Source organism: Atractosteus spatula, chromosome 7 (assembly GCF_055471065.1).
Source record: "Atractosteus spatula isolate fAtrSpa1 chromosome 7, fAtrSpa1.hap1, whole genome shotgun sequence".
Taxonomy (NCBI): domain Eukaryota; kingdom Metazoa; phylum Chordata; class Actinopteri; order Semionotiformes; family Lepisosteidae; genus Atractosteus; species Atractosteus spatula.
In genome coordinates, this window is record NC_142712.1 from 33,920,152 (window position 1) to 33,942,584 (window position 22,433).

The following is a 22,433-nucleotide window of genomic DNA, read 5'->3' on the forward strand; positions in this document are numbered from 1 at the left end:
TTTCTTAATGTTTCTTTTTTTTAAAAAAAAGGTGGTTTGCAACCTGCTCTCCTGAAAGTTGGATTTTGAAGGTTCTTTTTCAAGCTGATCTTTGTTATTCTAGCAAATGTGTTCTTGGACAAATCCTGACCGCTTAGCATCATATCTGTGTAATTAATAAAGGATATTGCTCTCCGAAATCTTTTTTCCCAGACCCAAGCAAAATGAGAATTGATATCAAAGGGCTTTTTGTTTGGGTGGGCAGACTACGTTTTGTCTATGAACTACTTAAATGGAAGTTCTTAAGGAAAGTTTAGGAGAGGTACAGTATCAGGAACTAAATCACTTTCACCTCATTCATCGCTGGCTGCAGTATATATACTGTATATCATCCTCAGACTCCTCTTTTGGGCATTTAATCTCATACATCCCCTCCTCCACCCAAACCCTGCCCCTCCACCACTCCTCACCCTCTCACTGCCGGGGGGACCCAGCCTCCTCATCCTACAGCCAAGGTTCCATGCTGGTTAAGCCAAATGTTACCATAGTTAAAATACTCAAACATATCTAACTCTTGGGTTTTGTTATTCCCTGTGGACTTAATTTTGGTATGCTTGGTGAACCAGGCTTCAGGGTTACTTTGCAATATGTGATTTAATTAGTACACTGCTCAAGTACTAATTAGCCCAGGCCCAAGACTATCACATATTCTAGAAAAATATATATAGAAAGGGATTAAAACCAAGACCTGCGTCAGAGTGGGTAGAAACCAAGGCCTACTCTTGTACAGCCAATTCTGTTTTTAGGCTCTGACTGTGTAACAGATGCAAATCTATCTTAAGTAAATGACATGTGAAAACAGTCAGTCAGTGATCTCATTCTGGGTCTCTGCAGTCCCAAAACACCACAGGAGCCCACAGCCATCTAAACTGGGTTTGATAACAACACAGTTGTACAGTACCTGTGTCGGGATGTTTCCGAAATTGCCAAAAAATATTTTGTCAGACCTACCATATACATGAGCATGAAATCTGAAAATTGGGGAAACCACTTAACAGGAAGAAGCAATGTAGTGCAAGCTGGAGATTCACAGCACTACTTTGCACTTTCGGAAAAGTGAGGACTGGGGCCATAGGTACTGTACAGTTCCTGAGTTCAGGTCCTTTTAGAAAGGTGACGACTGGGGCCATGGGTTCGGTTCCTGAGTGGATTTTGGATGGTCTCCCCACATTCATTTCGGTGTCCTCTATGTTCTCTAGTATCTTCCCACGTTGCAAAGACATACAGTACTGTACCGGTAGGTTAAGTAGCTTCTAGGAAAACTGGCCCCAGTGTGCATTTTTGTGTCTGTGTGTGTCTGCCCTGCAATGGACTGACGTGCCCACACCGATTGCTAAGCAGGATAGACTCCGGCTCCCCTGTGACCCTGAATTCGAAGAAGCAGTTAGGAAAACAGATGATTGGATGCAAGTGACGGCGCCCACCTTGGTTGTTTTGACTTTGTTTCCCGTGCTGCAGCTCCAGCCGGTGAGATCCGGCAACACTTTACACTCCTCTCCATCCAGACAAGGCTGCATTTGGCACCACCATTTCTGGGCAACTATTGAAGCTAGGGGAAGGAGAAAAGAAGACGTCAAGAGGGGACAGAGATGCCAACACAGAGTGGGCACGGTGGCAGAGAAAACCCTGCATGCCATTTGAAAATACGACTAGAAAAAAAAGTGGGAGCATTACAATATGGAATGTTAATCTGTGTTAAGCTCCCAAAGGGGCAACACTGTAACTGAACACCTGGTTTTCTAAGTGTAGTGAGTAAACAGTAAAACAAAATGAGAAGCTGCTTAATAAAAACATACATTTTACTTAGTACAGAATACTTCATCCTAAACCTGGAGCATGAAATGCAGATTTTTTTAAACCTGTATTCTTAAGCTAAATTTTCATTTGAACAAATACTGACAGACACAGTGTCTTGTGTAACTCTGTCTGCCAGCTTACATTTATCACACTGGAAAAAAAAAACCCAATATCACTGAATAAAAAACACACACATTCAAACTGTCCATAGGGGCTCTTAAATTGGATATATAACACCAACAATTTTATTGCTCTGTTTTCTTGTGATATTAAAAAAGTATAAACTTTGCAGTGTGTAAATATTTTATGTCTACACCTTTATTAGAGTTTACCACTGTAAATTTTTTTTCCAGATTTACCAGGCTTAACCTGAACATACACTTTAGTTTGGCATGTTTCCCTGCAGTTCTTTAGCACTTTTTCTTACTATACTTTTACCATGTTTTCTCTGCATTATGATGCATTTTACAGTACCTGTACGTTTGCCATGGCATGGCACAGTAAACGTTTATCAAGGTGACACTGAGTATTTTGAGGGATTAATTCCACCACTGCACTGCAGTCCAGGTCTAAACAAAGCCCTTGAGCTAACGGAACTGTTGAGCCATGGGCACAGAGGTCAGAAATGCTGGAGACCGCAAACCTACCCAGACACCTTATTAAACATTGCTCTATACAAGAAGTGCTGTCAAGAAGGAGAAAAGAGTAAAGGCAGTTACAGTAAAGAAAATCAAACATGAAAAGAAAAATCAATCTCACTTGCAAGCAGACACTGTTCTCCCAGTATTAAATGACCAGCACCAATGTCCGGCTGCCAGTACTGTCCTGTGGGCTTGACTAAGAAACACATGAGCTCAGAAACTCACTGGTTGGCAGAACACATTCTTGTTAGGAACCTCATTTCTTCCTCAGACCGAATTCATCTGACATAAATGCTCTCTTTAGCCCAAAGCGCTGTCGCTAACAGAAGTTGATGATGACAGCGTGGGTGTCCGGTAAAGAAAGACATAAACAGCCTACATGAAGAAATGCTTGGAAATCACAAAGTTAAAAATGGATTGTACAAATAAGAAATCGATGGCTGATTTTTGAATTCCCCACAGACCCTTAGATTGAAATATGATTATTTTTGTACTGAGCAAAAATAAATCAATAGGACCTACTACACTGTAGGTCTAGATAGTGTGAGGTAACAAACAGCCTATGTTTTTCGTGTTTTTGTCCCTACTCCTACTCTACTATGTGGCTCAACAGCTTGGTTGTTTTGGGTCAAGATAAAAATGAAATGTGGATGGCAAATTTACAAAATTCAGAACTGTATGAGAATGCAATACTGAAGGTGAAGAGGTGACCAAAAGGAAAATGTTGAAATCTGAATGAAACTGAAAACGTATGTATTATTTTCCATATGCAATGAAAATTGTGGCCCATTTTGAAGTACTACAAAATATACAGTACAAGAAGTACATCAATGCAGATGTCAACAGAGGGGGCTAGTACTGTAGAATTCTCTGACATACTCTGTGCTCCAATAAACTGTATCTCCATACTCCTCTGGCAGGGTATATAAAAACCACAGACATGCTAAATTAAGCCAGAATAATTTTAAATAAATATTTGTTACTTTTAGTAATGATTCCTAATATTATTTGAAATACAAAATTTCCATAACTTTTATATATAATAGATAGTATATACAGCTAAAAAGCCCTCAAGCTGCCAAGTAGAAAATGTGGATGATTTCTCTTTTCCTTCCTGTTTCACTGCTCCTTGACAATCTGAGACACTTGATGATATACTGGTACATTTCTAATGAAAGAAATTGGCTGCTTTTGAATGTACTCTGTCAGTGTCTTTACCAGCACTTTAAATTCACATCCATTCAGATGGCTTTTTGCTTACTTACATTTTTTGGGGAGATGCGTCTGCCTCAAAAGAAAACAGTGCTGCTTGGGGCAACACTGTGTCATTTCAGGATACGGTACATAAGGACGTTGGGATGTTATGGTATGGATGAGTACAAGATGGTTTAGACCGACTCATCAAGAGAAAATGACCGTGCAGAATGTCTGGACAATGTCAGCTGGAGCAGAAGTAAGACTGGAATTTCTAGCGGGAAACTGTCATTGGCATCTCCCTTCACTGCAATTCTCAACGCAAATTATTCCAACTCCTTCAAAGCTTCAGGCAGAAATGTACTATTTAAACAATGCCTCAGGGTTATTAACAAGAACGTGTTAGCATTCAGACATTTGAAAGCCAGCTGATCCTACCATCAACACACGAAGGGGCAGCTCTCGTCGTTCCAGCCACCTGCCCCGGGAAACAGGAGCACTTCACAGTCTGGGACCTCTCCTCTATCTTGTTCTTGTTGCAACAGCGGTGGGCAGCAATGACCTCACAGGTCCCAGCTTTGACATGAACTGGGAAAGACAAACAAAAATGGGTCCTTGACAAAAAAACCAAACAGCAGGAAACTGAGTCAACTCCAAATGAGCAGAGACCCGTCCATCACGGGTTTGGGCAGGAGCTTCAACCTGTGTTTTCAAAGTGCAGTACAGCTCTATTATGCAACCCAAGAGACTGTATATATTCAGGGAAGAACAGTAGCTGCAAGACCAGCTGCTTGTAGGAAATAAGAACACGAGCCAGTGGTCTTTCTGTCTTTGATGCAGTTACTGTACATCCTTTCATTTGAACGGTCTGCTTCTAAATTCTCTCCACTACTTAGCCAGCTGCTTTTGGCAAGGTTATGGGCACAAATTGCAAGCAACTTCCTTTGGAAAATTTGCACTGAACTAAAAGTTTCCCAAAAACTTAGGAGTGCAATCTGTTCATTTACCCTCACGAACACTGACTGTGGTAAATCTTCATGTGGTACATGCTGTGGTACTTTTTCATGTGGTTGTCAGAAATTCTGAACCATGTTGTACTGTGCCTCTATGTCATCATGATGGTATTGTGGTAAACTACATTTTGCTGTGATTTTACTATGGTAAAACCACTGGAAACATTTATTAGCAGTAGGGCTGATGACGATTTTTTTGCCTCTAGACCTCTAGACATCCTTGAAAAACTGAAATCCTGTTATCGAATTTAAACTGTGCACAAAACACCCAGCAACCTGCCATTTGCACAAAACGACCATTCTCACATTCACATCTTACATTTCTTCGGGTTCTAGTGTGGTCAGAAATCAATTACTGTACTTAGACTTTACTTCCAAGTCAGAGCTTCACAACTTGTACAGGTATATATAGTACAGGGCACTGCCCTATTTGACACCACATTCTCATGTGATCACTGTATATTTGTGTAAAATGCTGTGCACAATTGTTGTCCACTAAATCTTTCTCCAATTTTGTGTGTAATGAGTTGACTTGCCCAGAACCACACAATGTTCATAAATCACTTATCTGAATGGGCCTGCTAAATTCATATCTATGAACCTTTTTCAGTATATACAGTATAATACATATATAGTATACTGTATACAGTAAGATTTTATCTGAAGCAATGCATAGACAAAAGGGTCAGCAAGTACAGAATAATTAGAGTTTTAAAAGCATGGTGCTGAGAACTAAATTCCAGCTATAGCACTTTCAGCCAAAAAGTGCAATTTGAAAATTGGTATTGCTGTGTATTTAACCAGTTAAAGACAAACATTTCTTTGACAAATTGAAAAGCTCTTAAACTGTAAAACTAACGAGCAGAGACTATTCTGTTTCTCAAATTAAACATTTCAACGAATCACAGTTCAAATGGAGACAGATTTCTTTCTTCCTTCAACAGAAATGCAAAAACAATTTTTACAGCAGGTTTAGCAGGTCTGTGACTGGATGAAAGGGCCAGAAACGACCTTGAAACTCAAGATTTTTTCCCCCACCAGAATTTTTTAAAGTTTTCAACCATGGGAGTTTTTGTCATATTCCAATTGTGTGTATTTACATGGAAATCTCAGAGAATAATAAGGGAGGAAATTTAAAAACAAATGAAAATTATGGCAAGAACCTCAATTTTCAGCTTTTGGGTTAAAAATGTTTAGAGTTTTTAGGCTTAAAGGAAAATGTATATAATCTACAAATAGCTGTTTCCTGCTTCACGAATAGCCTAATACAGAAGCCATACAAGTCATTTTCCACACATGCTGTTTTCATATATTTTACTCTAGTCATAGGTTTTAAATGGTCAACAAAGATACAGTACAGTGCATCTGTCTTGTGAACGACAGTCCAGTGCATTGCTGCAGAAAAATTTTGGGACAATTTTAGCATTCACCACTGCTATCTGTTACCGGTTTTGGAATAAGCCAAATAAGGAGCGCCTTGCTTCAGAAATCTGTACTGGAAAAGACTGGAAGGAGTGACATTTGATTCTCTTCTAGTTCTTCAGCTGTTATTATTGAGGTTATTTTCTTTTTGTTTTAGACAAATGCTTGTGCGCAAGTCTTTCAAAACCAAACACCATTTTGAAAAGCAAGACGTAAAATAAAAGAGATCACAATGGAAAAATAATATTAACATATTGCTAATTAACTGATGTGTTCATTGAGTAACCTCAACACAGCCTCAGTTTGGACCTTTGATATCCAGATCAGGGGGCCTATATACTGTACAGTGAGCTGCACATTGAGATACATTGGAAACCTTGTCTGACTAGTTTGAAGCAGACAACATTTTTCTCTAGGACAAAAAAAGCTTTGGCTTTGCTGTGGAAGAAGAGGGTTAATGCTCAGTTTTGCTTCTACATATGGTAATTAGATTTGTGTTGTTTACTGGATTAATTCAGAGCTTCAAAGATTTAGAATTGTTTGTAGGGGTGAATAAACAGCAAGCTTTGATTTTACCATTTTAATGAGACCTCTTAAATCCAGGTAAGATCTGTAACATTTGCATGCAGGACTTCAATATGCAGTAAGTCATAATATTAAAAAGGTGTAAAATGATTAGCTAAAAACCATGGGTTGGTAATGTACAAAAGCTTGGATTTTCAATTTTTTAATATTTCACAAAAATTTCAGAAGTTTACAACACTATTTTTATTAGATCAACATACTGCACTAGGTACCTTACTGTAGTTACTTCTGTAATTGTGATTAGTGTTCTAATGTTATGTACTGTAGGTTGCCTTGGATAAAGACAGCTAAATTTCTAAATGATTCATATGATTTTTTAAAAATGACACTATAATTCTACAGAAGACTGATAGGAAGTGTCCTACAACAAAGTTTCAGAATCCTGTCTGAAAGGACTCTTCTTATATTCATATGGATTGGCAATTTGGAACATAATTTGCAAATAGATTGAAAATAGACCCCCCGATGTCCCATTAAAGAGCAATCCAAAAACCTAATTTAAAACATTAAAAACATTTAGCTTCAAATCCATCAGGAGTCACTCACTTTCCAAACTCCAGCCATCAGCCAATTTAAATGAAACCTGTAACTCGGTAATACTGTAAGAGATAGAAGTTCGAGTCTTTAATATGTTAAAGCTTTAATGAAAATAAACTGCAAAGTTTTGGGACAGCAAACCAAAACCTATTATTGCATTACATCAATCAATTTGTATCTGTGAATGATACAGTAAGTACATTATAATATACATTTTATTTTTGAGTAATTCCATGCGTACATTCAACTATTGTAGAGCACAAGTATTTGCACACATTCTTTTTAAGCACATTTTAGAGTGTAAAAGTCAGTATTTGGTTGCATAATACTTTAAAGCAATACCTGCTTGAAGTGGGTGAACCAGTCTGTGAGCCCAAAAAACTCTTTTTATAATCATATATCATCTCTTTTTATAATGAGATGCCACTGCGGCCACTCCATTCTCAATTCATAATGCTCCCATCAGGGTACCAAATTCAAATAAAAACATTCATAAGCAGTCTTTTGTCCCCTCTGAAAATAAAACTACTCAATAAAGGTATGTAAATGCATCCCCCCTCCACCTATTTATTTATCCATCTATTTATCTACAGTATCACATACTGTTGTTGTGATTTTTTGTGATTTTATGTGACTCTTATGTTTAGCTTGTGTGTTTTGTACTTCTGTGGGAGAAGCGAAAGACAACCTTCCACAGCAGTGGGCAATAAAGTATCTATCTTTAAATTCTTAAGAACATAAGTACAGCTACTGTACAAACAAGAGGAAGCTACTATATTTGTCCCATCTATACCATTTGGTATGTGGTAGCTAACTGATCTACTGTAAGATTCTCATGCAGTTCTTTCTTGAAAGAGGGCCAAGGTATTGGGTGGATTGTGCTATACTCCAAGAACCCCTTCTTTTAATTCATCGCCACAGACAGTCGTTTTCACTTTTGTCTTCAGTTTTGTGTTTCACTATTGTTTGTTTCACTTTGTCAAGGTTTTTGAGGATTGTGAATACTGGTATCATGTCACCTCGTAGTCTTGTCTCTTCAAGACTAAAAAGTTTCCTTCAGCCTGTTGATGTAAGATATTCATATATCCCCTCGAGTGTAAGTTAGTTGCTCTTCTCTGGACTGCTTTCAGAGCAGCAATATCTTTTTTAGGACTTGGTGACTAAACCTGTATTGCAAATGACACCTTATTAGTATAGAATACAATTTTCAAATAATACCCTGTGATTTTAATTCCATGATTTTAACTACACAGCATAACATGTTGCATTTTTTATTTCTTCTCCACATTGTCTGGAAAAGGTAAACTATGTGTCAACATAAACACATAGTATGTTTGTTTTATAACTAGCCCTTTCTGGGTCAGTGTTTCCCAGTTAGTATTCCTTGGTTGTTGTTTTTTTCCCATGTAAAATGTTGCACTTGTCTACATTAAATACCATCTTCTAGGTGTTTGCCCAGTTCTGAATTTGATCTAAATCTTTTTAAATTTAATTTGCTGTGTCTATAGGGTGTGTGAGCCCTCCTATTTTGGTATAACCTGCAAATGTGACTAGTTTACTAACTATACCAGAATCTAGATCATGGATGTAAATTATAAAGAACAGGGTCCCCATAACATCCCTGTAGTAATTTAATTCTTGCCTAGTCTTGTGGTATTCTGACTTCAGTTTTGTTCCTTAGCAAGTACACTGAATGCTCAATTGGATTTAAATCTGGAGATTGACTTGGCCGGTATATGATTTTTCACTTTAATTTGCCTGATGAGCTCCATACAGTAGTAGCATTGGTCAGATATTTGGGTCACTGTCATGTGATGGTGAATCAGAATGAAAGCATTTTGCCGACATGCTATACTATAGAAATGCAAACAAATCAGGATAAAAAAAAGCCACAATGTGACATTTTGAAAATTTAGCCAAGTAAAATTGTAAAGGTTTGTATGACTGGACTAAACTGAACTCTGCCCGCTATTCTACTTGTATGGCATCACCTAATAGTAAAACTAATTCTTTGCAGGTCTAGAGCATTGTTCATCCCAAAGTACAGTATCTTATATACTGGATGGGACTTTCTTTATCCATTACTGAAATGCTGTCCCCACTACAGTGACACACAGCAGCCATCCTGTGCCAGCAGCTCCACTATAATACAGATCAGGTAGAGAAGTAAGAAATTCCATCAATTAAGGGGGAGCTTTTAGAGGACCAGATCATATACTGTAAGCCCACAGCAGAATTTAGCTAGGATACCAGGAGAAACATCATAGCAACAGTAAAGTGAGATCTTTAATGACCAAGTAAAAAAAAACATCTTTTAACACCTCATCTGAAGAAAGGCACCTCCTACTGTAGTGTTCCTGTTCACCAGAGTGAAGATTTGGTTTAGAAATTATGCTCCAGGGGGAAAAGTGCCACTAAAAGGTTTACCAACACTCCATCATCACTGTATCCAGCTTATCCCTGTACTTTCAGACCGCAGCAGTCTGAATTTTTATCACTGTTGAAATGATATGGATAATTTTAACAAAACCCTAGTCATTACACTCAGAGAACAGTGGGGTTCGAGAAGCACTGAGATCAGCAAGCTGCTCTCAACTGGAAGAATGTGAAAAGACAATATTCTTCGGTAGGTAATGTAAATATAGCTTGCTTACCCAGTCATTATTTATCATTTTAATTTATTTTGCTAGTCATTTTTTGTAGAACACATCTGCCAGCATCACATGTGGTATTACACAAATACAGAGGCATCTCTTTTGCCTACTGCAGAGAGATGTAACGTACCGGTAATAATAATTCTGAATGTGCAGAATACAAAAATGACAAACTATCAATCATTGGGTGTGGTAGAAAAATTAGATGCCAAGCAAAGATTAATTGCCCTCTTATTAGCACTGCAAAAATCTGCAATCACAAGGAAAAGAAGCTGGGCTCAAACTCCTGGATTACCACTGCCCTGTTTGATGCCCACTCAAACAATAAACTGGACTCACAGATAGGTGCTGAACCTAAGTCTGTACTGAGGAAACTCAGTTGATCATCAGAGCCATGACAACTGCTAATTTACAGTGTAGTCATGTCTGTTGGTTGAATGACAGGAAAGGTGGACATTAGGACCCAGGAGGGATGAAGGCTTCTGCACTGCCCCACATCAAGCACACTGAAGTAGTCACATCTAGGGCACCAGATATGCTCCTATATTGATGGGAGGCTCCTTCACAAGGATGTTGTCCATTTCCCCTTGTGTTATTCTATTATGCAGGTGAACTCAGGGGAACAAAGAACATCCAGCAGTCAGGGTAACACACATACAGTATGTAAGAAAAAGGAACACTTTATGCTGCAGTAGATACCACTTTCAGCTTTGCATTCAAATTAACAGTTTCTCACTTTACTGCCTACTCTTGTCACTGTTTGGGTAGGAGACAAGAGACCATCAACACTGATTAAAATGAAAGCGTTAATGATTCTTAACTTTAGTGCCAGACTGCAGCTATCAATAGTATTAAATCACCTGGATCTGACTACAAAAATAACATGGTTGCTAAAAAGGCTGAAGCATTAAAATGGTGTACTCTTTAACCTTAACAAGGTTATTTTCTACAATGTGAAAAGTTGCTTCAAGCAACACCTACAGTAAAAACAAGAAACACTTAAAGGCCAAACCAAAGAGAAAATTCATTAAAGGTGTTTAAGACAGCATTGTGGCAGTTGGTGTGCTGCCTCACAGCTCCTGGGTCCTGTGTTTGATTCTGGACTCCCACCTCCCACAGATACAGTATGTTAGCTAAATTTACTCTGCTATTCTGAAACGTCTCTCTCTGCAGCTCTGCATCCAGTCCCAGGCGCAAGCTGCTTTGTGCCCTGCGCTATGTAGGTTTCCTTGATTTTTGCCACGATAAGAGGCTTTATGGAGGTGGATATGGATAAGGATGTGACATATAAATACATTGTAATATGTTGTAAACGTGAAATTTACAAACATCAGATATACTGTAAAACAAAACGATTTCCTGGACTCCTAAAGGCACATTGTAGAGTTAAACAGATTGCACAGTGTACAGAGAGGAAAAGTACAGACTGGCCTGGGAAAGATTGTTTTCAGAGGCTGATTCAATACCCTAAATGTCCACTGGGACATGTCTGCAAGCAGATGCTGTAGCTGGAGATTTACAAAAGTGAAGAGAAGCAGCAGCAATGATATTTGGGCATTTCGTTTGGAGAGCTGCACTTAACAGTTGCTTCACATGGTAAGCAAGGTTTGTTTAAAACCCTGTATTACTACTCAGGGAAATAAATTAGGTTTGTTTGGTTTTTTTGGACAATGGAATTTTATTCTTCTCCCTGACAAAAAAAAAATATGCTTCCATTCCCCCCTTTCCTCTTTCAGAGGAACCCGTTTGTTCAACCCCTGCAGTAGGGTTGACTCACAGAAAAACAACGTCACAATCCAGTGATGATGTTTATATTCCAATGAATTCACTGGTGCTGAATAAACACAACCAGGGTGTTGAAATACATTTTAAAGAATCACACAAGTGGGAAAATAAACATTCCCCTTGAGCAGCTATACCAAGACCCTGCAAAAGGTTAGACATAAACGTGAATAACCACTTCACGACAGGAACAAACAGTAAGAATCTCGGTTGTGTTAATGTGCATTCTTTGTCTTGATTTGTCTTTTTTAATGCTGCCAAAAACAAATAGGGTGTTTTTTATTGTTCGCTGCTGTTTCATTTGTCAGTTGTGAGGGCTACAGAGCACAGTAATCTGCCTCCAGCCAGTCCTTGGGCACTGGCTCTTCTCTCTGCACTGGGGAGACAGTAAAATCCCAGCTCTTTTCGTGAAATAACAAAAGCACACCATCCCTGTCAACTTTTCTGAATTACCAGAGCTTACCAAATTACTCTCCCTTCAAACAAAACATACTACTGCCAAGAAATATATGCCTCGCTCAGTCCTGATATCTCCCAGTATTTTATTTTCCCAAACAAACCCTGCGGTTTGGTCGATGGGGGTTGAGTTAGAATCCCGTTTAAACTGGTGATTTTCTTTACATTTACATTCTTTCATGCAGCACAAATACATTAAGGGAACTGGAAGAGGAATCCTCCTCTGATGAAATCCATGTGGCAGTTCCTTCGGGAATGTAAAATATGGTATTGTTGAAAGATTTGGTAAGAATTCCACATGCAGTCACACAGCTCGTCAACATAAATCCATACAGACCTGAGACATTTGTATCACACATTAAGGCAGATGTGGGTGCACACAGCGTCCCTCATTCATGATTATCTGAACACAGTCTGAGGTGTCGAATCAAATGGAAAGAGGATGTTTATTGTCAGGTATCAGATGGTTTGTTTTTAACTGATGTCGTGGAACATCCGGATGACTAATGGTAAATGTCTTTCGCAATAAATCAACCCCACAGTGTTACAGTATATACAAACACAAAACCAACAGAACTACATGCTGAAAATAAGACGGATGTGCTGTACTGTTTAAACCACCTTACATAAGAATGAAAGTTGAAATAATGAACAGATTATTTTGAGGGACTGTATACTGGAACAGACAAGACATCTACTGTATTAATTATGATCAATGCTGAATTATGATATCTATCAATCACATTTGATTAATTCAGTTCAATTACTGAGAGGCATGAAGCCATGGTGGCGATACCCTAGGGCCCTAGTTTTCATTCTGGGCTTGGAGGGCCTGTTTGTGTCAAGTTTGCACATTCTTCCTATGTCTGTGGGAGTTTTCTCCAGGTTCCTCCCAGAAGTGTACAGGGTATCTTTGACTGCTTTAGGCTTGTCTTGTGTGTACTGAATTCGGACATACCAGTGGTGCTCAAGTCAAAACTGGGGCTCTGTTTGTAACTGTGGTCATGGCTGGTACACAAGAAGTAGTTTACAAATTCATACCCTAGCCTTTTCTCTCACCATTGAAAGCCAGCCGTATAAGTACAGTGTTATGCAAAAGTTTGGGCACCCCAGGCCAAATTACATATTTTGTTGATTTTCTAAGTGAAAAGAAGTTAACACAACCTCTGCAGTGCACAAACTTGAACTCGAAGTTTGACATATTTCTGCAAATATTAATGCACAGTTACTGTTTATTTGCTAAATTTAACAGACTAAAAAAAATAGCATATTAAATGTGGCATGTGCAAACATTGGGTTGATCCACTAGTGTTATTTTTTTGTAAGGTCGCAGAATTTAATTGACTCGTTAGGCCTTAATCTCAATCAGGTGATGACAATTCCAGAGCTTCATAAATTATCTGACTCTTCAAACCTCTCAGGGTGTTGTGCTTACACTCAACAAACATAGGCTCCTCTAAGCAGCCGACTGAGGATTAGAAAATAAAGATGACTGACTCTTACAAAGCAGGGGAAGGCTATAAAAAATATCTGAATGCTTCCTGCTTGCAATTTCCACTGTCCAAAATGTCATTAAGAAATGGAAGTTAAGGGAAACTGTTTATGTCAAGACAAGAGGTGGAAAACCAAGAAAAATCTCAGATAGAACTGCTCATAGACTGGTCAGGAATGCAAAGCAAAACCCCCCATATTACTGCAAAGGACCTGCAGGAAGGTTTGGCTGGCACAGGAGTAGTGGTGCACCCGTCTACTGTGCAGCGTTGCTTGCACAAACATGATCTGCATGGAAGAGTCATCAGAAGGAAACCTTACCTGCAATCTCATCACGAAAGTCAACGTCTGAAGTATGCAACATAAGTATGCTAGATAAGCCAGAGGGGTTTTGGAACCAAATGCTGTAGTCTGATGAAGTAAAAATCAAACTCTTTGGCTACAGTCACCAAAGGTACTTGTTTGTAGACAAAAAGGAGAAGCATTTGAAGAAAAAAACACCTTGCCAACTGTTAAGCATGGAGGTGGATCTATTATGTGTTGGGGTTGTGTGGTAGCCAGTGGCACTGGAAATATTGTGTGGGTATAGGGAAGAATGGATTAAGTATCAACAAATCCTGGAAACTAATGTCCCACATTCAGTGAAAAAAAAAGCTGAAAAGAGGTTAGATATTACAAGACAATGATCCAAAACATACCCCAAAATCAACCATGAACTACTTCAACAAACAAAAGATTAAGGTTTACAGTAGGAAAGGCCTTCACAGTCCCAAGACCTGAATATTATTGAAAATCTGTGGGTAGATCTCAAACATGCAGTGCATGCAAGACAACCTAAGAATATTTCTGAACTAGAAGCATTCTGCAAGGAAGAGTGGGAAACAATTCTTAAAGCAAGAATAGAAAGACTGTTAGCTGGCTACAGGAAACATTTGGAGGCTGTGATTTCTGCCAAACTTTTGCACATGCCACATTTACTATTTTTTTCAATCTGTTAAATTCAGCAAATAAATAGTAATTGTGCATTACAATTTGCAGAAATATGTCAAGTTAAAGTTTGTTCGCTGTAGAGGTTGTGTTAACTTCTTTTCACTTTGAAAATCAACAAAACGTAATTTGGCCAGGGGTGCCCAAACTTTTGCATACAACTGTATCTGGTAGAAGCTAGTGCATGTGGCACAATATTTATGTTGAAAAAATCCCTGTTCGAATTCCACCCTGAGTCCTGGAGAGCTACTGTACAATCCATTAGGTTGTACAGGCCACCCTTAAATCCATTTATCGTGGTCCATTTCTTATAAACTGGACAATTTTGACTACTGAATCAGGTGATTTGCAAACATAACTAGTTTGGACACCATTTGATATGAAAACATGTTCCAAGTCTTTACAAACTGATGTGTCACCTATAAGGCCTACAGGACCAGGGTCAGTCACCCTAGGGCACTAGGGCATCAGTGCCTATTGAGACTTGTTGATGTTAATGGTCCCTAATTTTACACATATATCTGGCTGCAAGGGCTGCACAGTGGCGCAGTGGTTAGCATCCAGGATGTATCCTGCCTTACGCTTGTTGCTTGCTGGGATAGGCTCTGACTCCCCCACAGCCCTGTCTTGGAGAAAGCAGTTAGAAAATGGATGGATGGATCTGGTTACGGCTAAGGACACAATGAGCAGTTTCCTCATAGCAGCCCAGCAGAGGAAACGTGACTACAGGTGTATGGCAAATTGTAAAATGGTATTCAACGTGCCAAAAATATTTTGGCAAATTTAACAAGGCGACATTTTAGCAGGGCATAAGGAAAAGGGAAATAAGAGCATTTTCTTTACAGTGTAATATAATTAATTGCAACACACCAGACTCTGTACAGGTTGAGAAAAAAAAAAGGACAACCGAAGTCAGATTTTTCATTTGTGCCAAACGGTTTGTCACATTCAGACTGCCACTAACACTCCTGGGTGATTTGCAACATACCGATATTTGCATATTCACATTGATCATCCCGTAAGGAACAGTTCTGCGTGCAATGTTTTACCTCAAGGAATTTCATTATGTGGACACTGCCGAATTGTCAGCGCTTATGAAAACATGTTACCCTGGCAGAAGCAAGAACTCTTTCAGGAGACGAAGTAGCGCAGCACTACTTTTGTTTGTTCGGGTGAGGCGTGTGACCAAAGTCCGTGAGTTAAAGCAGCTCATCAGCATTCGGCGGGAATGCTGAGGGAAAACCAACAACAATTAAACCATTTCGAGTTTAAAATGTTATTCAGTGCCGGTCAATATATTTTGTCAATATAACCTGAACTTGTCCGGAGGTGTCTATTCAAGATGCAGCGGTGGGGAAAAGTTTTAAACTGAACTAACAAAATGAGCAATGATTGGCAATAAGAAAAAGGGCCAGTTCAGGGTCATGGAGAAGCTGGCGGAAAGCAACAGGCACAAGGATGCTCCTTGGATGTGGATGGGACTTCAGTCCACCATAGGGCAGACACAGACATGCATACACTCACACCAAGGCTCCCACTTTCCCAACAGAGAATTAAGCTGCCAGTATGTCTTTGGACTGTGGGAGGAAACAACAAATTCCACACAGATAGCAATCCCAGGTCTGGTATTGAACCCAGGGCCCCAGCTCTGCGAGGCAGCAATGAAAAGCAAATACTGTATGCTTTGTATGAAACTTACAAGAAGTGTTTTACAGAGGCCCTTGCCTGCTTTTAAGGAAGCACATGGCTGAAAGGGACTTGTGGTGGGCAGCAACAAATAAATACCGTCTCAACATGCACAAAGAAATAAGCCACAGCTCAGCAGGCATTGGACATTGTCAGTAGTTGTGGGAGTAGTCGTAGGTTTTAGTGTATATTGTGCATGAAGGTAAGTGATAGTTCCTAATAATGTGGTCAGTTTATTATGTCAAATACCATACACCACGACTATGAATGACCATGATTGCTCTTGAGAATCAACTTCATTTTGTACTATAAGGCCAGATAGATTCTCCTTCTAAACTCTGCAGCAATAACAACAACTGACAGGCTTCAGTCCACTTGATGTCAATTACAGAACCACTCTGGTTTATGTGTCTAGATTCAAGCCCTTATCTCTGGCAGAGTTCTGGGCACCCTAACCACTCAGCCCACACTAACATCCTACTGAAAGTAGGAGAGATGTGAATGCATTAACCAACCCAGGGGACTGGCATCACCACACACTATGACACATGTTAAGTCAGCTCTAAAGCGTGCCTATCCTACTTATCTCTGAATGACAGGGATCTGCACTCCTGCATTTTCTCTTATGTTTAATTGTTTTTACTTGTCGCGTTGCCCAAGATCTGTCCGCTTTCTACTTGTCAGTGCTCCGCCGTAGTTGTTAGATGACATTTTGTCAAAATATTCCCGCTTCTGAAAAGAATTCTTAAGAGAAGAGTTCCAAAGAAGTTTAAGGCGGGAGCAAATTAGTCCCAAACAATGTTCTGAAATGCTTTGGTGAAGTGCGTTACATTGAAGCCTGCGTTTCACCCCTACACTTCACTTCCTCAGAACGGCTTTTCACAACGTGTCAGTGCTAGGATTGATGGGTAACCTGTCAAGTGACAATCGAAGCAGAGACAAGAGCAGATATCAATGGAGAACCACGGCAAACGACATGAAACGGGCACGGGAAACGGGCGGGAGAAGCACAACAAAGTTTAAACTTGACAGATACAATCTCGAGCCTGATAGGGAACAGCAGCATTTTAGAGATGTGAAGTGCTTATTGTCACATCCATATTGCCAGACAAATAAATACAAAAATATATATTCTAACAGTGCGGGTTCTTAGGTGGAGCTACAGCGAACACCGGTAACAGTCAACGCTCCATCTGAGGGGGCAGAGGTCAGCAAAAGAGGGAAAAACTAAAAAAGGAAAGAAGAAATTGGAAAAAGAAAAATGCACCGCTTGGAACAGCAACATCCAGACTAGACTGTCCCTGTTTAGTGGAGTCAAGTCTGGGGAAAAATATTCTCTGCTTGGAACAGTGGAATCCAGCCTGGACTATCCCCATTTAGTGGGGTCCAGAGTGGAGAAAAAGGAGAATCAGGCCAAAAGCAAGAGAAAACTCAACCTGCCCCGGGGAATCCTCACTACAGGATAGGAGAAAAGAAAAAGAAAATAAAAAAGCAAAAACGCAGCTTCAACACTCTCTTCACAATCCCCTCCGGGACTGTTGCTGGAATGTTCTCTTCTTGCAGGGATATCAGGACTGGAGTCCTGCTTGCTCGTCCCTCTGGGGAGGTGCTCAGTGTGTTCTTAAAGGGCCTTCACAGCTCCGGCTCATCCTAAATTAGCCAGGTTAGTTGTGGTTGTTAAGGCAACGTGTTGCCCTTAATCCTGGTGACCGCCTCCACACTGAACACACCCCTGCATTATGCCACAAAATGTATATTATAAAAGGCTTAAAAATCGACACTGTAAAAGACAACAAGTTAACTAATTGACCAGCATTTCTATACTGTAAGGTACACTTACAGTACCGATCACAGTCTTTCTGGAAAACATTGGAATGTTCCTACAGTATAAACAGATAACAAGTGTATATGAAGGTTATGAATACTACCAGCCTAGCGGTTTTGTTGTTTTACATTTAGCCAATTTTGAGTTACATATGGTCAGAAGCTGACTTGGCTCTCCATTTCTCATTATTTCATCTGTCCAAACCTATACCTAAATGAGCCAAAATGGTGTCCTGAGCCAATCTGATAGAGGTGTTCCTCAAAATAGAAACTGTAACTGGGTTTGTACTCAAATATTGCTCGTTTTTATCTTTGTAAAATATTCTGTCGTTTGATCCTAGTTACAGAGCAAGAGTGGTTGCAATATATACAGTATAAGTACAATACCAAGCACCAACAAGAGAAGTCTCAGACACAGCGTTGTTTGATAATGTCTGCCTAGGTTTTTCCAGGGCTAAATTCATGTTTTGTTATCATGCAAATTCTGAATAAAAGTCTAGTGAGAAAAGTGGGAATGTTAACAATTGGGAATACAAATCTTGAATAAACAATGGATACCATCTCTGTGTTGAAGAATATTTGTCTACTGTACACCTCAAAACCCTTCACCTTAAAGCTGTTGATCATATACAGTATATTCAGAAAAAAAATGAATTTGAATCAGTGTAGAGACAATGTTAAAAACAGGCATTGCATGTATCAACAATAAATGACACTAGTTGAATGAATGAATGCATCTGGGTGGTTCTATGCAACTCTAAATTGGAAAAAGAAACAAACAAAAATAAATCCACACTATGCTCAGCAAAACAACAAGATCCAGATGGCTTTTAGCCAGCCTGTGTGCTGAAGAATCAATGAGAAGGTCTTTGGATAGGAGAGATCCACTATATATAGAGAGAGAGATACTGTATTGGCCTCAATAGAAGGTGCATTGATGTTGACTTAAAAAAAATTCCTATGCAATAATCCATGCTCGCACTTGACAACATTTATGGACTATTTTATTGACCCTCATTGTTTCCTCTTCATCATAAAAGTGCAGATTTGTTGCCAGCTTCTGGAGAGTGATGGCGAGATGGTAAAATGGGAAAATGTCTCTGCTGAGAAATCAGTGATGGTGCTTCGCTACTAATTTACTACAGCAGCCCAAGCCAGCCTTTCCCTGCTCGTAAATGACTATGGTTGCAAGAAAGAACTGCTCTGCAATATTCACAAGCTTTTGACCTCTGGAATCGTAACCAGCAGCTGTTGCCTGGATTCGCAAGGATGCTTCCGTCAAACAAGATCAGTAGACACACATTCACGCTGTTAGGCTTTATTGAAACGGCCAATTTCAATTCAAGAGCTCATTGTTAACAGCTTCCGCTGTCACTCAGTATACAGTGTACCTCCTGCCCTACCAGATGTGCTCTATAAGGCACAGGTCAGTGTTGTCTTGACACAAGATCATGCCAGATTATTTATATCTTAATGATCTAACAATTGTGTCTTTCCCTTTCTTAAAGGATTCCACAGAGTCAGCTTCAACCACATGGAGTGCAACCAAGGATGCCAGCTCTCAAGTTGGGACCGCTTGAGAGCTGGAATCCTATAAGCTGACTGGCATAAACATTTGTATGAAACCAACTTTCACAGATTCATGAAACAATCCCTTAAGATCAAATACTGTATACCATGCCACACAGCCTAAAGTAATCTACTGCAGTAGATAACTTGTGCAAAGAAACCTGGGAGGTTTGTTTGGCACAATCTGTTTCTCAAAATCTACATATACAATATACACTTTTTTTTTTTACAAATTAAGCGTTTGATTTTTACAATTTAAGTGCTATTCTAGTTGGCGTCTTGTATTTTCTGAATATTTAGATGTAATTAAAGTAAAGCTGACTGGTCTATAATTTCTTGGCGTGCAGGTCTCCAAGAGAGTCCGATGGCTTACAGGTCCGAGAAGGGCGGGGCAGCAGAGTGGTCAGTAGTTCCAGGCTAGAGGTCGAATCCAGGTTGCGAGATCAGCGAGGCAAACACATCCGACGAAAGGGTTGACGAGAGGTCCAAGGCTAGATGGGTCTTCGTGTCGGTGGACAGAGGTAGAGGACGATGCAAGCTCAGGAGGCGGACAGATTCTTAATACCGAGCGAGGACTAGGAGTGAACGGAGGGTTTAAATAGTAAAGGAAGAGGAGATTGAATAATAAGGATTAATTGATGCCAGCTGTGCTTGTAACACTTGGCTCTGTTGGTCCCTGTTTTTAAGAAAGGGTGCTACGTTTCACCATTTTCCAATCAGGAAGCCACATCCCCCACCCTGAGAGTCATTCTAGGGGGTAGTCTATGAAACACCTCCCTTACACAAGTGGGAAAGTACTGTCTGGTTGGAGATGATTTGTTTCAATACTCTTGGTCCATTTAACACCTCCCCTTCTGCTATGTAGATCTGAATAGGATTGCTTTATTATTACAGGCACCATTTAACAACTCCTATCAAAAATACATTTTTAAAATACTAATTGACTTATCTTGTTTTATACGCGAGAGTGAAATTTACATTTTGAAAGGGAATTACCATAGGGCCACATCATTCTACACAATTAAAATGGGACCTGGGTGTATTAACAGTTAGAGCAGTGTACTGTCCCTAGTGGTATCTTATGTCAACATGAACAGTAGAGTGCATCCTTTCCAACAAGCGTCACATACATCACAGGGGAAGATCGGGTTTTCCTGCAGTACAAAATAAATCTGTTTGAAATTCAGAATTTCTTCTACTTCAGGCAGAAAAAAAAACACCAAAAATTCTACAAGGGGTACTGCATCCAGAGATGAGGGAAATAAATCTCAGTGGAGTTGGGTTTTAATTAGATTACATTACTCAGCAAGATTGACTCATCTGTCTCGAGCTGTAAACTGAGCAGCTGAAATTAAAATTCAATTTACGAACGTGCCAATGAAATTAGCATGCAGGAAAAAGGTACAGTCAGCTTCCCTCCGATGGCTCTCAGAATGAGTTTTTCTTTTTTTTTCATGTAAAAAGAAAAGAAAATCTAAGTGCCTGAAAGCAAAAACGATTGAAGCCGTGCCATTCTGTTACAAAAGCACAGCAGAATGCCACCCATGTTCAGTAATAACCTAATCAGTCACATGCGTTGTCCCGTTTAGTTTCCAAGCAATAAAAGACAAGGTGGAAATAGCAATGATGGGAGCCAACAGGCAATGTAATGACTCCAGATTATTCTTTGACATAAATTGCGCTGTCTGAATCCAGATAAACTGACAATGGTAGCAGCTCGTGTCATTGGGAAACATTTTGTTCTAAGGTGTTGCAAGGTAGGTCTTGCCTCCCTTTTTTTTAAATAGAAAACATTTATTTGAACTGTAACTTTGTAAAGTTTTCAGGAAACTTTAAATACCTTTACTAAATTTTCAGTGTGGTAGGATTTCGTGAACTTGTGGACATTTTTACATTTGCTTACAAATGTCATAAAAACAGTGCTGCAGAATGGTTTGCAAAAATGCAGCCTGGCCCAACAGGATAAGGGTGTGAAAATGGTGAGATTCATTTCAATATTGTAAAAAAAAGGATGTGTATTAGAAAGCATATACAGTAACTACAACCTCGTCAGTCATTATTTTACAGCAGAAGTATAGTATGAATTTTGTAGTTCTGGATGCTGTGATTCCATCAATGACCAGCTGTACGATTAGAGTATTCTGGCCGATCTTCAATTTTTATTCATGCTCACAATTCCTTACTATCTGCAGTTTAGGTCCAGTTTCCAGGGAGCTGAAGTGTTGAACTAAGCATACTATATCTCTTATACACGAGCATTTTGAAGTGCACAGGTGATGGTTAAGGTTGTACTGAAATTGTTCATACTGTATTTATTAACTTGTCTCCCTTCAGAGAGGAAGGAGCTTGCAAGGTTAGTGATGTTCTCAAGGCCAGACATGTTAATTTTAGTTTTTATCTTTTTCAGGTTTCGCCAAAGCAACCCTCAGCAGAGACACTATTTGGGCAGAGCAGGAGAACAGATGGCAGGATCTGACAGATACAGACATATGAGTGTGTCGAGCTGATGGAGTCCTTGTCAGAAGCATATTCATTTGCAAGTATTCGACTGGCAATGAGGCGGAGGGTTCCTGCTAGCTCTGCTGTGTGGGGGCAGCTATTGATTGGTCAATTATCGTCCCTTGAGGAGTGTAGCACCCTCATAAGCTAATGGCTGCATGATCTCCAAGAGTTATTAAGTCCTGGGGCTGCAGAAACATTGCCAGAGCTGTCTCAGACACAGCAGGCGCTCTGTCATCATTTGATTCCCATCCTTT

At 39.6% G+C, this 22,433-nt stretch overlaps 1 protein-coding gene across 1 annotated transcript in view; it reads right to left on the bottom strand.

Moving 5' to 3' along the window:
* Nucleotides 1–453: 453 nt before the first annotated feature.
* The window catches only part of tafa3b (TAFA chemokine like family member 3b), a 108,009-nt gene continuing 86,029 nt past the window's right edge, over nucleotides 454–22,433 (bottom strand). Inside the window, exons 3-5 of the mRNA XM_088919984.1 lie at nucleotides 4,110–4,259; nucleotides 1,464–1,588; nucleotides 454–483 (exon numbers count right to left, since the gene is read on the bottom strand). Of these exons, the coding sequence (XP_088776110.1) occupies nucleotides 454–483; nucleotides 1,464–1,588; nucleotides 4,110–4,259 (305 nt within the window). The remainder of the gene's footprint in view (nucleotides 484–1,463; nucleotides 1,589–4,109; nucleotides 4,260–22,433) is intronic.